Below are 16,470 nucleotides of genomic sequence, written 5' to 3' on the forward strand. Positions count from 1 at the left end.
GGTCAGTCAAATCTAAATGAAAGAAAAAAGAAAAAGAAGGCAAAGATTTTAAAATCCCACAGAGGATCCTAGAGTTTTCAATCGAGTCCACACACACACACACACGCAAAAAAAAAAAAAAAAAAAAAAAAAAAGATTTGCCCTTCTCAGTCTTATCTGAAATTCCTCCATCTCGGCTTAACTCTCCTGGAAGCTCTGCAAAACATTTCGTAGAGGTAATAGAAACATATGAAGAACCCATCTGGCTTGTCACATTTCATGTCACAGAGGAGAATAATAGAAATTGGAACAGGATAGATAGCAGGGTCAGAAATTCGATGACCAGCATGGGTTTAACAATAGGCAAGTCCTTCCTTGAATAATCCCTGGATTATAAAAATAAATTCTTTGGAAACTTTTAAGGTAGAATTTGGCCAATAATAGAGGGTGGAGATTTTTCTTCTATTCCAGAGATTTGAAAAATGTGCAATAATAGCTAAAGCCACCATCTACTCTCTGGATACTCACGTGCCGTTCCATGTGGCCGATGGTGACCCTAAACCCTGACTCCAGGTGTCATCTAGCCAAATGTAGTCACACCTGAATCAGGGTCACATTGGTCATGGATCGCTAGCAGGTCATTCAAGACCATCTCTTTCTCCTTCTATTTCTCCTGATACTGCTTTTACAAATATTTTCCAATTTTTTTAGGGCCTTTTAATCATATCAAGTCAAGCCTCCTGGGATCCACATCGGATTCAAACCTCAACAAATACAGCACCATCAACAAGATTCCACAGCTCACTCTGAATTTTTCAGATGTCAAAACTGAAAAAAAGAATACCTCCCCTCCTTCTTCTGATAAAACCATTATTGCACCCAAGGTTAAAGATCGAACACACAATGTAACAGAGAAAGTTACCCAGGTAGGACACGATTTTATTATCAATTTCAACTGTTTGTAAGGTTCTATCCTGCAGCATAAAATGCATTCTTTTTCCTATGAATGACTCTCAAGAGAGGTAAGCCATTTATTTGCTCTCCAATATATCTTGAGACATTGGGTGACTCTCACAAATAAATAAAACTATAGATTGTGATCTTGTCTATTATAAGACTAAGCAAAAATGGGCTTGGTATTGTTGTTCTCTTTGTTACAGAGGTGGTTAACCTGCTATTCATCATGTTTGAACATTTATGGTTTTGTTGCCAACTCTTGCATTATTAAAGTGTGCTTTTTTATTATAATGGATGTGTCTATTGAAGCTTTAGGTGACTAATTGGTATTTACTCTCAACTGCAACCTCCTTTGTTGCACTTACTCTGCTAAGTAGAGTCAGATAAGTCAGAGGACTTGGGGAAAAGAACTGTCTGAGATGATGAAAAGTCAGAGTAAAACAATATGTTTCTCAGTAACAATATTTTATTGTTTTCAAATAAATATTGTATATTGAACAGGATAAAAAGGTACTGCCTAGCAGAAGACATGCTTTAAAGAATAGAGAAAAATGATTTGTACTTATTATATCAAAATACCAACCTAAGCAATACCTAGCTTTTGCTTACAATGCACTTACATTGTTGGGAATTCATGACTCTAAAATTTGTATCAAGTAAACAGGGGTTTTTTTGTTGTTGTTGTTTCTTTTGCTTTTTTTTTTTTTTCACAAATTACTTAGTAAATTTGCTTACCAAATCTTTTCATACACTGTTACAACACAAAGATCAACTTGACCCCAATCTCTATCCCAAGCATTGAAGATGTTGCATTAATAAGATTTTTCTGTAATTACAATCACTAAGAACAATGCTTTAGTCGTTTGTAAATAGCCTCTTCTGTGTGGGCTGATAGCTATGTAAAGACCAGAAGTCAGCAGTAAATAGACCTGAGCACTCTCTATTTACTTGAAATGGGAAATTATACACGCCATACTCTAATGTAAATTTTGACGTTTATGTAGTAATGAAGCTTTCTACCCTTGGCATTTTGTTCTTAACTTAGTAAACTGGGCTTAACAGTGGTCAATGAATTGTCTACTGTATTAGCACCATTTTGATGGCTTTGAATTTTACTTGTAATTGTTCTTACCTTAAAAACTCCAATACTTGCAGACAGTAACCATAATATGGGTATGTAGAAATTAAAAGATCTTAGAAATTGCACAGAAGACTGATTGCAGATATTAGGGTTGGGGCCCTGGCAGTAGCATAAGGGACTAAAGGAGTCAGGGCGACACAGCAGGATGGGGTTGGACTGCAGGCAACTGCAGAGTGCAGATCCCTCTGTAGATGGCGGCCCCTTAGCTCTAACCAATTCTGGTCATGCAGGAATGCTTGACCAATGTTTCCAAATCTCCCAATTTTAAAAAGAAGCTGGAAACTCAGAATTCATGATAAACTCATAATTTCTAAATGTCAGCAAACTAATTCAAAAATGTTGTTTTGTTTGTTTGGCCAAACAAAACATACCTGAAGGCCTATGGGCAGCCAAGTGTGATCTTTGCATAGCTGTCATGCGCTTGGTCCACCATAGGGCCCACCCTGTCCTGCCAGGTTCAACAGGCCCACTTTGCCAGAGATGGGGACACACATAGGGATCAGAAGTGGCACCTACATGCTCCGTCTTTCTGAGCCTGGTGAGAGGGAAACATTTATACAAATAGCCACAATGAAATCATGTTAATAAAGAATACAGGAACACAGGTTAGGGGAAAAGTAATTATACTTTAATGGGAGAATTTTCAGAGGAAAAAAAGAGAGGATGGGACATTTAAACTGGATCTAGAAGGTTACTTATTCAATTGGGTAGTAAGTGATGTTTAAGAACATAACTAGTTGTCACATACACTTGTGTTTTAATTCTGGATAAGTCATTCACTGTGTGCCTTGGAGACAAATACCATTTATTGTGTGACATTGAGGCAAGTTTTAGTGATGACAAAAGTTATTTCTCAGTGTTGATATAAAACATAAATAGAATGCTGTATGGAAAGTGTTCATAACAGTGTTAACTAAGTACATAGCAATTAATGTCAGCCATTATTCTGTTTATTAATGTTCCTGTATGACCACTCTCTGCCCTCCTCATCCATCTCTACAGGATCCTTTTGTCCTTACATCACCAGGGCCTTATAGGACACCTGGCAGAGTGTTTATGAAATATTTATGGAAGGAAGGAAGGAAGGAAGGAAAGAAGGAAAGAGGGAAGGAAGAGAGGGAGGGAGGGAGGAAGGAAGAGGGAAAGAGAAGTTGGCCAAGTGGACAAGGGAACAGGTGAGAACCCCAGGCAGGGAAAAGAAGAACAAAGTTGTAGAGGCACAAAAGTCCATGTATCTTATCAGAGCAAGTGGTTTCCTGGCCAGAGAGAGGCTAGGCTGGGCAGGGGCTTATTTCGGGTGGGGAGCTGCTGAAAGTTTCCTGTCTAGATGGTTCTTCTCTACGTTTTTTCATGTAAGTGCCTTGGGGGTCTGAGTAAAATGCAATAGCTGTCATCAAAAGTATTATTTTAGAGTCTCAGGCTTTCTCTTTAAATCCCTGTAACTTTTATATTTAGCTCCATAATATTATGGAACTAATATTTAAAATAGTAAATATTTTAATGTTTTAAAAATTGTTCTAAACTACTTACCACCGAGGGAGTCTGCGTCCCACGAAAAGCCCCATACTTTTCCTACAGCTTCTCATACTTCACCCAGATCATGAAGTACCCCTCCCCACAGTCTCCAGAGTACCTCAGTTGGATAAATGTGGTGCAGGCAAAAAAAAAACTTTTTAAGATATTAGAAGATTAGAATTGATTCTGTTTTATAAAGGACCACTTTCCTTTCTTGTTTTCTCTCTCTCTCTCTCTCTCTCTCTCTCTCTCTCTCTCTCTCTCTCAATGTGAAAAATATAGTGATCAGAAGGAGATTATGGAGACAGATAGAACACTGAAACGTCTGGCTATGGTTCTGGCCAGAAATGATGAGGGACTGGAAAAAGGCTGAGACAGGAAACTAGAAAGAAGAGGATCTGTAGGAACACTCTATCCTCTTTTTAGTGCCTCCTTTAGCTTTTCGTAACAAGTCTTCCAGTTGTCCACATGTCATACCAAAAAAGGTAGAGATCAAATATTGAGAAATTTCTCCTGCAGACATAGCCTCTGGAAATTTTGTTTAAGCACTTGAAAGCAGGGTGATCCTGTAACTATTTTCTCATTTAGTGTTTGTGAAGTTTCCTGATAATGGCTGTCTCTGGAATTACCATATTCACAACATATAACATCACTTGTCCGCTTGTCCCTGGAAACATGTAGTAGTAACCGAGAGACTTTATCACTACCTTTGTTAGACTGACATGGAAATTCTCCTCGTCTGGATATTCACAACGTATTTGCTGTAGGCAGTCAGCTATATTTTCTTTATCTGATGTTCTTATTTGTTTTATTCCCTTAACACATTTGTGGTAATCCTTTCTTCAAAAGATATCAGGGTTTTGTTGACAGATCATCCCACAGAGAGTTTTAACTGTAATTCTGAGCACAAACAATAGAGCAGACATAAATTTAAAAAAATAAGGCATAAATGAAAGGAACAATTGATCTCTGATCACATTATGCTCTCTCCCATATGCAGTTTATTATGCATTGGCTAATAACTAATTCGTCAATTAGTTATTTGCCTCCCTAGCTACACTAAGCTTCTTCAGAGTATGGACCATGTTGTCATTCATTCATTTATGCATTCATCTATTTGTTTATCCACTCAACAAGCATTTATTGAGAGCTAGCATGTGCAGTACTAGGTTTGGGGAATTCATGCTAAAAGGCAAATTTTCTGCCTTCAAGAAGTGAGGGAGACCGACAAGTACAGTACATAGGCATTACAGTACAGCATGAAGTATTTCACTACAGGTACACTCAGAGAGCATAAGGTGCTGGGAGGAGAACAATTGCCTATATTGGGAGTTTAGGGTAGTGGTTGGGAAATGTAAACACTTAGATGAGTTTTGGAGCTTGAGAAGTTTCCGAGGTTAGGAATTAGTATCTGGAGTGGGGCACACTTGGGGAACTATGGGTATCAATGAATGAGTGAAGCATGAAGTATTTGATTTGTATCACTAGTGCACAGCATAACACACAACACATAAGAAGAATCCTAAAAGATCCAGAAATAGACAACTGATGGTACTGGAGAGAATTAAACAAGAGTAAATCTGTGGGTCAAAAATCCCTAAAGCAAATGCATGACTTCTAAATTCTCCCTTTGGTCTAGATTCCGATTCTTTCTGTTGTTTCAGGTCCAAAAACCCTTTTTATTGGCTGCTCTTGCAGGCCAGATTTCTGGAATGCATCATCTCTTTATGTCATAGTCCATCTGACCTTCTCTATTCATTAGAAAAAATAGAAAATAACTCTCAGAGGGTATGGATTTATTTATTTATTTATTTATTTATTTATTTATTTATCTATCTATCTTAACTACAATCCAGCTAGTACAGACTGATGTCTAGTAAGGTCTACCTCAGGGAGGTAAGACCTTGGTTGGCCAATTTCTGCCAAATTCAGTGCAATGGTGAAGAGAAAACAATGAATTAGAGGAAAAGTTGGGTGGAGAACAAAAGGTCTGTTTTTATTATGCAGTTGTGCTTCTCCATTGAGAATCAAATTCTTGGCTATGTCCGCCAGACTTTTGCACTTTTGTATGATTCCTAAGGCTAGTTCTAGTTCCAGTTCAAATGTTATGCTAATTTTCAGGATAAAAGGTATCGTTTTGTTGTCATGTTCTGCTTTAACGAGTTTAGTATTAGATCACTCTCCCTAGATACATATGAGTATCAAAAACGGTTTATAAAATGTGGTTTCCGAAGCGCTATTGGCCAGTCATGTGAGACTGTATCGGTCAATGCTGTAACAGAATGAAACAGAAGCCCAGCTGGAACCACCTTAAGCAAAAAATGAAAGGAAGAGGAACAGCCTATTGGCTCACATAACCTACAAGTAAAAGGGCAGATCTGCCTTGGGTCATGGCTTCATTCTTTGTTTGAACAGCTGATGACATTCTTTCCCCTTGAGCCGTGCTTTCTTCTGTATTGACTTCACTCCGCTCCCCTCCTGATGAAAGCCAGGACATCAGACTCTCCTGTCTCACAGAATACTCACACTTGGTGATCGGATAAGAACCGCCTTCTTACCCACAGCTAACATCATACTCAATGGGGAAAAGCTAAAACCATTCCCCCTAAGATCAGGAACAAGGCAAGGATGCCCATTATCTCCGCTTCTATTCAACATAGTTCTGGAAGTTCTTGCCACAGCAATCAGACAAGAAAAAGAAATAAAAGGCATCCAGATTGGTAAGGAGGAAGTAAAGTTATCATTGTATGCAGATGATATGATACTATATATAGAGAACCCTAAAGACTCCACCAAGAAGCTATTAGAGCTGATAGATGAATTTAGTAAAGTGGCAGGATACAAAATTAATATTCAGAAATCAGTTGCATTTGTATATACCAATAATAAAACATCAGAAGGAGAAATTAAAAAAACAATCCCATTTACAATCGCTCCAAAGACTATAAAATACCTGGGAATAAATTTAACCAAAGAAGTAAAAGATCTATACTCAGAAAATTATAAGACACTGATGAAAGGAATGAAGGAAGATATAAATAGATGGAAACACATATCATGTTCATGGATAGGAAGAATTAATATAATTAAAATGTCCATACTGCCTAAGGCAATATACATATTCAATGCAATTCCTATCAAACTGCCAACGTCGTTTTTCACAGAAATAGAACATATAATCCTAAAATTTATATGGGACCATAAAAGACCCCGAATAGCAAAGGCAATCTTGAGAAATAAGAACAAAGTGGGAGGTATAACAATACCTGACTTCAAATTATACTACAAGGCTACAGTAATCAAAACAGCATGGTACTGGCATAAAAACAGACACATAGATCAATGGAACAGAATAGAGAGTCCAGAAATAAATCCACGCCTATATGGCCATTTAATCTACGACAATGGAAGCAAGAATGTACGATGGAGTAATGACAGTCTATTCAATAAATGGTGCTGGGAAACCTGGACAGACACATGCAAAAAAATGAAGTTGGACCACCTCCTTACACCATATACAAAAATAAATTCAAAATGGCTTAAAGACTTAAATGTAAGGTCTGAAACCATAAAATACCTAGAAGAAAATATAGGAAGAAACTTCTCAGACATTACCCGGAGTAAGATTTTTACTGATATACACCCTCGCGCGAGGGAACTAAGAGAAAGAATAAACATGTGGGATTATATCAAACTAAAAAGTTTTTTCACAGCAAAGGAAACCATCAATAAAACAAGAAGGGATCCTACTGAATGGGAAAAGATATTTGCCAGTGATATATCTGATAAGGGATTAATATCACAAATCTATGGAAAACTTACTCAACCCAACTCCAAAAAAACAAACGATCCAATTAAAAAATGGGCAGAGGACTTGAAGAGACATTTTTCTGAAAAGGACATTCAGATGGCAAACAGACATATGAAGAAATGCTCAACCTCACTAACCATCAGAGAAATGCAAATAAAAACCACAATGAGATACCACCTCACCCCAGTCAGAATGGCTATCATCAATAAATCAACAAACAACAAGTGCTGGCGCGGATGTGGAGAAAAGGGAACGCTTGTGCACTGTTGGTGGGATTGCAGACTGGTGCAGCCGCTATGGAAAACAGTATGGAGGTATCTCAAAATTCTGAAAATGGAACTACCTTATGATCCAGTAATTCCACTCCTAGGTATCTATCCGGAGAAATCCAGAACTTCAATTCAAAAATCTCTATGCACTCCTATGTTTATTGCAGCACTATACACAATAGCTAAGACATGGAAACAACCAAAATGCCCATCGGTAGATGATTGGATTAAGAAACTGTGGTACATTTATACAATGGAGTATTATGCAGCCATAAGGAAGAAAGAAATCTTACCATTTGCAACAACATGGATGGATCTAGAGAACATTATGTTAAGTGAAATAAGTCAGACAGAGAAAGATAAGTTCCATATGATCTCACTTATTTGCGGATTCTAAAGAAAAGAATAAGTGAATGAACTAATCAGAAACTGGGAGACAATGAGGAAAAACTGAGGGTTGCTAGATGGGCGGGGGGAGTGGGGGGTGGGGGGGAGGGTGAGGGGATTGGAGGGCAGTCGGTGACCACAGGATGGCCACGGGGTTTGAAAATTAATCTGGGGAACGTAATTTGGTGGTTACCAGAGCGTAAGGGGGTTGGGGGGTGGGGGATGAGGGTGAGGGGGATCAAATGTACGGTGATGGAAGGGGAGCTGTCTCTGGGTGGTGAACACACAGTGTGATTTATGGATGATGTGATTCAGAATTGCACAACTGAAATCTATGTAATTCTACTAACAATTGTCACCCCAATAAATTAAAAAAATAAAAAAAAAATATTAAAAAAAAAAAAAAAAAAAAAAAAAAAAAAAAAAAAAAGAACCGCCTTCTCTCCTCTAGTGTCCATGTCATTCCTGAGAAAGTGGGCTCCGACTGGCCAACCTCAGTTCTGCGCTCATCCTCGTGATGGAAGATGTGTAGCCCCCTGACTGATGACCACACTGGAAAAACTCAGTGGGGGAGGACATTCTCTAAGGAAGAACAGACAACTGTGCTCCATTGCAAAAATGAAGATAGGAATTCAGACTAACTCTCTCTCTCTCTCTCTCTCTGTCTCTCTCTCTCTCTCTCTCTCACACACACACACACACACACACACACACACACACATAGTGAGTACACATTCATGCTAAAAGGTAAATGATCTGCCTTCAAAAGGTGAGAGGACAGACAAGTACAGTACATAGGTGTTACAGTGCAGCGTGAAGTGCTGGGAGGTACTAGGGACACCGAAGTATAAAACCCAGTATCAGCAATCACGGGGTTATAAACTACTGGGAGAAACGCAATACAGCATTTACAACTGTTCATGTAATAAATGCTACAAGGTCTTATTATGAAAAACTAAATGTAGTTTGATTTTTTTTTGACTCAATACTTGTCAAATTATGACCAAATAGCTTTATAACTTTTTACTGAAGAGGAATGCCTTGTGATTTTAACAGAAACCCATATCGGCTTCATGAGAAAATAAGATTTTTGAAGCAGCTAAATGAACAGGAAATTTCAATGTGGAAAAGAGAGGATGAGAAAGAGATTTACCACTAGTCCACAAGTATACTTTCCTATAGCTTCACTAAGGAAAGTACTCAAGAAAATTAGTTTTGACAGTTATCACAGAGACTTAGGTCACAAGAACAAAATTTATAAATATTTAAAATGCCATATAATCTTGAACTCTACATAGAGCTTTAAAGCCAAAATAGATTCCCATTGTTTTGGATTCATTTAAGTATATTACTGTCATGAAAATAGAATTATGATAGATTTAATAATAGCTGGCATTGACTGAGCATTTACTAAGTGCCAGTCTCTGTGCTAAGTGGTTTAATGGATTATTGATTTTAATCCACATAACAGTCCTGAGTTGGTGTTAATGTTATCATCTTCATTTTATAGAAGAGAGATCAAGCTTAGAAAAAGACGAAGCAACTTGCCCAGGTCATATATAGTAAATGGTGAAGTGGCCTTCAAACTGAGGTTACCTGACTCCAAATGTGAAGTTTGTAATCTTTAAAATAGATTCTCTCTTTGATTCAGTTCCGTTTCTTTATCTGTCCCCTCAGAAATTAACATAGCATTTGGACATTCCTGTAACATTTGGCTATATGTCAAAATGTCATACTCTGAAAGCTTAGTAGTAACTAATTAGAAAAGTAAGTCTACAGAAATAGGAAGAGAATGTTATAGGTTTTCCCCAAAACTCCTCAAACTCCAAAAAGCTGAATAAAACCAAAAGAGAATATGATCAATTTTCTCCAAAACTCCTCAAACTGCAAAAAGCTGAATAAAACCATGCTTAACAGGGGAGCTTCATTTCAGCATTAGCTCTTGTTTAAGGTTGTATCTTTTTTTTTTTAATGCCGATTTTAGATTAGGATGGAAGGATTTTGCTTTTTGTTGGTGGCATGCCACAGTTGCAAGAAAAGCAAAAGTACATTGATTGCTGACATAAAGAAGAGCTTAAAGATTATAGCCTATTACTTTCCAATGAACTTTGTCCATTGTAAATATTCTCGTTATCTCTTTATATAATTCAATAACTCTCAATTTATACTTACTTTTGAGAGAACTCCAAGATAATATTTATAATTCAGTACTTCTTTAGAAATGGAGATTGATTTAGAATAGAGACATTGATTTCATTTTATTATCTAATATTTAAAATTATGAATGTGTGCAATTTTTGTATGTTATACCTTAATAAAGCTAAAAAATATTTATCATCTCAGGCGTAATACTACAATATTTCCTAACGAGTTCTGTATTTTCCCCAAAATTGAATAAACTTCATCCTAAATTCCCTTCAATGACAATATTAAAAAAAAATGTCTTCTGCATACAACTACAGATTCAAAGTGGTATAATCTAATAGAGCGATACTTTTCAACAATATCATTGTAATTCTGACTCCAATTCTGACACCAGCTGGATGGCCTGCAACTCAACACAATTCTGACATTATCTACCTGCAGATAGTATCAGATGCCACAGGTTAAGGTTTCAGTCCCACAAGACTGCCCCCCACTTCAGACACCCATTGCAAGTCCAGATTGTTCTGTGCTTCTGACTGAATGGTTGTAAGTTGGAGTTTCCCATTACCCTGCCTTCAGTTCAATTATTTTGCTAGAGGAAGTCACAGAACTCAGGAAACCCATTTATTAACTAGATTGTCTATTTATTACAAAGGATGTTAAAGGATGCAAATCAATAGCCAAATGAAGAGATACAAAGGAAGAGATCCTGAACAAAGGAGCTTCTGTCTCCATGGAGTTTGGGCCTGGAAACGTCATGTAGAAGTGTTCTGGTTCACCATCCTGGAAGTTTTATGAACCCCCTTCATTTTTTTTTTTTTAAGGGAGGCTTCATTAAGGAGGCATGATTGATTAACTCTGGGCCATTATTGATGGATTTAACCTCCAGCCCCTCTCCCTGCCCCCGACCCAGAGGTGGAACTACCCCTCTAATCACATAGTTGGTTCCTTTGGTAACCAGCTCCCATCTTTACTCCATTTAAATTTAGAAACTTTCCAAAAGTCACCTCATTTGCATAACAGAAGACACATTTATCTCTCTCGTCACTTAGGAAATTTCAAAGATTTAAGAACTCTGTTCCAGCAATACAGGACTAACAACAAATATAGGAGTATATTTCTTATAATAAATCACAGTATCACAGTCATGAATTAAAAATTACACTTAATTTAAAACTTTTTCCAACAATTATTTTATAGCCTCATTGATTCTCATTCTTAAAGTTACAAAAAACAAAATTCACATTCCTACAGTATGATTTAAATGTTTTCATAAACTTCATTTTTTGCTCAAACTAATATAAATATCAAGCAAACCTCAACAAAACTGTGCAGATCATCTTAAACTACCCAAAATAGTAATAATTACAAAATTCCAAATTAAATTTGAAATGCAATATGTATTCAAAATTGCCTCTTAACACTTCCAATTTAATATGACATTAGTTTTGTATCTGTTGTCTTACTACTATTTATAGAATACCATCAAACTAGGTTTAGCAAAATACAAATCCTCATCTATTATTTTTGCCATATACTGGGTTTCGTCTATGTCCATACGGACAAGTTGAAATGAAAAACAATATAAATGGATGATGCAAGTTGGAGTAAAGCACATTGATCAGGATACTTATGGATTCAGTATTTGTGAGTGCTTACTAAATGTCTGTCAAACTATTATGTACAATGGTGATACAAAAACATACTAAGTCAAGGTTTTTACTTTCAAGAGCCTATGACTGAATACAAAGTTTTGATATTTGATATTCTGGATTATGTTGTCTAGCTTTCTCTAGGCAAATAAATTGATTCTGCAATTTTGTCAGTAATAAGGAAAACATAAAAAGTAGCTATAGACATATAAGTAGAAATTGATTAATGCAACAATGTATGCTGCATACATATTTAAAAATAATATAAGGATGTTCATTATTTTGAAAGGTAAGTGTAATTAAAAAAACAAACAAGGAGTTAATTTTCTATCTATTTTCACTAAGTATTATATGCATATCAAAACTGACCATGATTCTGAAAGAAAAAAGCAATAAAATGCACCTAAGCCATTAAAAACAAAATAAAACTGACCATTGCTTGCTGACATACATTCTAAATAAAATAAAATTTCATTTCAATTTAAAACAGCTTAATTAGCTCAAAAATCATACTTATCTGTATTCTTGATGATAAAAGAAAATATCCATATGGAATCCTGGTAGCTAATAAGAGCCATAGCTTGTTGGGGAAGCGTGTATGTATAATTGCTTTTAAAAAGCATCTGTTTGGCTTTGTAAATTAATTGCACATTTTTAAATGAAGGGAGGAAAAAAATGCCTCCTTTAAAAGTTCTGTCAGCAAAGAAAGCAGGTTGAAATTGATAGATGCTTGAAATAAAGAAGTAAAATACAAGTGGTCAGAAGAGACAGGTAAAAATAATTTAGTTTAGCATCCATAGCAATTGCCTGGTTGCTATGGCAATGGAGACAGGAAGATTGCAGGTACTTGTTACCAAGATGATTCAATTTTGATCCCCCCCAGTTGGTGTGAGCCTTGAGTTAAAGTCAGACCCAAGAACAAAATGAAAGCCCTGGAGGGCAAGTCCCTTTGCTCATTTGCCCTCATGGCCTAGGGGTTAGGACAAACAGTTCAAGATGGGTTGCCTAATGAAAGTGAGCAGAAGCAGTAACTTTTCCATATTTCACAGAATAAGTATTAGTCAAAGGATTTTTAATCAGATATGGAAATCCAGAGCAGACATAGCATTTTCACACACAAGCAGCCCAAGTTCTTGTCATGTTTGTTAAGTGGCTGTGAAAACTATTCCTTGAGTTAGGAAGTGAATTCAACCATGGAATTTTATTGAGAAGGAAATCCCAAATAAGAAAGTAAAGTAAAATAAAATAAAATAATAATATAAAATAAAATAAAAGTCACATTGTTTGTCTGGGTGGTGAAATTGTGGGTGATATAGTTTCCTCTCTAGCTAGCTCTACTTCTCTGAACTATGTGAACCACATTTATAATGGAAAACATGTAGTTAGATAATAAACCCTCTAAAACTCAATTGCTTTGAAAGAGTTTATTAAAAAGTAGTTAATCTTCATAGAATTTTAAAATTCAAAGGAATCTTAGACATCATCCTTCCTAGGGTTATTTTTTCCCAAAAAACTTCCTGATCAATGGATCCTCTCTCTCTCCCTCTCCCCTTCCACTCCCTGGAAATTCAGTAAGTTTCAGTGAAGCCTGAAAATTCTGAATTTTTAACTATCTCCATTCCATTTGCAACCTCCATTCCCACATTATCAAGATTGCAAAGTTGGGAAACGTGAATGCTGTCCAGTCTTTTTATTCTGCAGTTAAAGAAGCTGTAAAGAGAAACGAGTAGACACTTAGGTTTCTTATTCCTTCAGTTGTTATTGTACATTGTATCTCTTTCCGTAGATTTCTTTATGGGCTAACTGGTTCAGTTATATATTCTTGTGATGTTTTAATTATAATATTTTTGTTTTAACAAAAAGACATGCTAATTCTTATTGACGCAATTCACACTGGGCAACAGGCTTACTTTCATGGGGGAACTACTTCTATATTGAATTACTGAACACACCCTCAAAGAAATGATGTGCATTTAAGAGAGTACCTAAGCCAGAGTGCTCTAAAGGATCTTCTTCAGAATATTGGTCTCATAGGTGTTGCCTAAAAGAAAAATTTTCTTTGTCAAATAATACCCACAGCAGATTAACACAGCAGATTAGTACATTAAAAATTCTGAGAAGTCCTAAATTAATATCGCTTTACCCAATATTTCTCAACATTTTTTATGATAAAAACTGTTTTTATTCTCTGTTTATATATAATACCTATTATTATTCTGAGAAAGTCATTTTTAAGGAAAGATTCTTTAGGAAATATTGGTCTAGACAATGCTTTTTCACAGATAACGAGGATCACTGTATATTCAACTCAAACACGGATGCATTAGAAATTTTAAAACTTTTAAAGAAGGTTGGGACAGGCATGAAATAAGAGTGGTGAGAAGTGGGGCGGTACCTAATAGCGTACAAGCTGAAAACTTTGAATTCTTCCCTTCTAGGTTCTTGCATAGTCTAATAATTAAAATAACCTAAGACAGGTTAAGAGGAGAAAAAGAAATTTTGTTGTGTATAGGAGCCCAAAAAACAGGACCCTAAAATTGGCAATTGAGGTTTGTATGCTGCTCTGAGCTAAGGAGAAGAAGTAAGTTGTGGGGCTTTCAAGGGGAAAAAGACAATTTACAGGAAGGTAAGAAGAGTAATGTTTGGTAAAGAAATGTTTGCCTTGCCATGCAGATAAGTCTCCCGATAAAAAGTTAATTTTGGCGTTAGTATTAGCTCTCTCCTTGCACAGGCCCTCTATCTAATTTTTTTTAGGCAGTGAAAGGGGAGGTAAACAGCTATTACTGCATCTGTTAGATCTTGATTGATTGTCTTCAGCTCCAAATAATCCACATGCCAAAGTGGTATATTTTGGAGGCACATATTCTGCTCCCTCTCAATAAAAAGTACACTCTCCCTCCTTGTTTTAAAGAAGTCCACTCAGATTTCTCTCTAACTATGTACCAAATTCTGAACGCATCTCAGAAGAGCTGGAGAAAATAGCATCTACATTTCCTTTTCTCTTTTAAATACCGTCTATATTTCCTTTTCTGTTTTGAATTTGTCTGTTACAATTTACCTGTATTTTGAAGCCTACTCCTTTAGAATCACTGAGGTAGAAAGGGGGAAATGTGGGCCGCAGGGTCATGGAGAAGAGAATTAAAAAGTGCCTAAATCTTTCTTCTGGGAGTACGACAGTTAAAGCTGCCTTTTTGTTGTATTCTGGGTGCCATAGACTTGAGAACAGAGAACCCTCTTTTTCTGCCCCTTGTCTCAATGTGAGATTGATGGTACTAAGAATGTCACTTCAATGTTGGGGACAGATGAGGTGGCCTGTGGTGTAAAGTGAACCAGGTTATATAAACATACTGTTTTTCATACTCCTGGTCTCCTCCAGTTCCTGTTGGTCTCTTGGTTTTCCTTTTCAGATGTGGCAGAAAATATTTTAAAATGGTCTGCTGCCAGGTCTCGCTCCTGGTGCCTATTCATCCATCTCACATTTGAACTAAAGAATCAAGCTGACAAATCCCATACCTTTATTAGGAAGCCAGTCTCAATTTTCAGGTCATGGCAACAACACGAGGTGAATTTGAGTGGAGTTAAAAGAAAAAAAAAAATTAAAAAAGAATGTAATAGAAAGAAAAATTCTAGCTCTGTTTCTTGGTTGACTGGAAGTTGTCAGTTGAGCTGTACAATCCTGTGTAAGATAATAAGCTGTCATTTATAAATTATGCCCATAGCTATATCCATTATTCGTGGGTTACTATTGGAAAAGAGTGATTTCAGGCCCCTAAATTTTCCTACCTGCAGGCACCTGAATTACTTCCAAAATTGACTATGATGCTACCTCTCATGCTTTCTCATTTATTTTCTACGACTGTTAGATCCTACTAGCCCACTTTGTGTTTCCAGTGAACAGAGAACAGAGACTTCTTTCCCCTTTTCTACATTTTCTTCTATGGAAATGAATTAATAAATCCTGATGCACAGAGTGCTTTAATTCTAGTAAATGAACAACTACAAGTATGAGATTTCAATATAAAATTAAGTTTTAAAAAAAGTATTTTCCAAAGAACAAGTATTGCTTTTCACTCTACACTACCTATTATTTGAAATGGAGTGAAAACTGAGTCATTAACCTCCTGGACATTAAAAAGAGAGAAATCATCATATTTTTGCATTCTAGAATTATTTTATATTATTTGTATAATAAATTAAAACTGCCCCTCAGCTTAGACTTCTGATTAGTCATTTTAAGATTCTGAATATGTTTCTTATACAGATTCCCTCAAATTTGCCTGTATTTTCAAGCCAAACTACTCCTTTCGAATCATTAAGGTAGAAAGGGGAAGACAATCAGTGTGCAGGGAATTTGAAGGAATCTGGCCTCAGAGGCAGTTTTGTTCCATCCTGAAACTTCAACTGCCCCCAACCCCTCCTTTATTTATTTTATTTTATTTTTTCAGTTCAGGGAAAACAACAGAAACACAGATATTTTAGTTGCTGTTTCATTTCCCTGCAGTGATCTTCTCTGGCCTCTCTAGCTGCCAAGGAAAGAATGATCACACATCATATGGCTAGATTAGGGTTCATCCTGAAGATTGTGGTCTCTCTGGTTTCTTTACTATGTTATTG

General features: G+C 36.4%; 1 protein-coding gene across 2 annotated transcripts in view; it reads left to right on the forward strand.

The window, feature by feature from the left end:
* Positions 1–16,470, forward strand: part of KCNH7 (potassium voltage-gated channel subfamily H member 7) — a 423,623-nt gene that overhangs the window by 306,106 nt on the left and 101,047 nt on the right. For both annotated transcript variants that reach the window (XM_033112181.1, XM_033112182.1), the window contains one exon: positions 691–905. In XM_033112181.1, the coding sequence (XP_032968072.1) occupies positions 691–905 (215 nt within the window). The remainder of the gene's footprint in view (positions 1–690; positions 906–16,470) is intronic.

This window comes from Rhinolophus ferrumequinum, chromosome 8 (assembly GCF_004115265.2).
Source record: "Rhinolophus ferrumequinum isolate MPI-CBG mRhiFer1 chromosome 8, mRhiFer1_v1.p, whole genome shotgun sequence".
NCBI lineage: Eukaryota > Metazoa > Chordata > Mammalia > Chiroptera > Rhinolophidae > Rhinolophus > Rhinolophus ferrumequinum.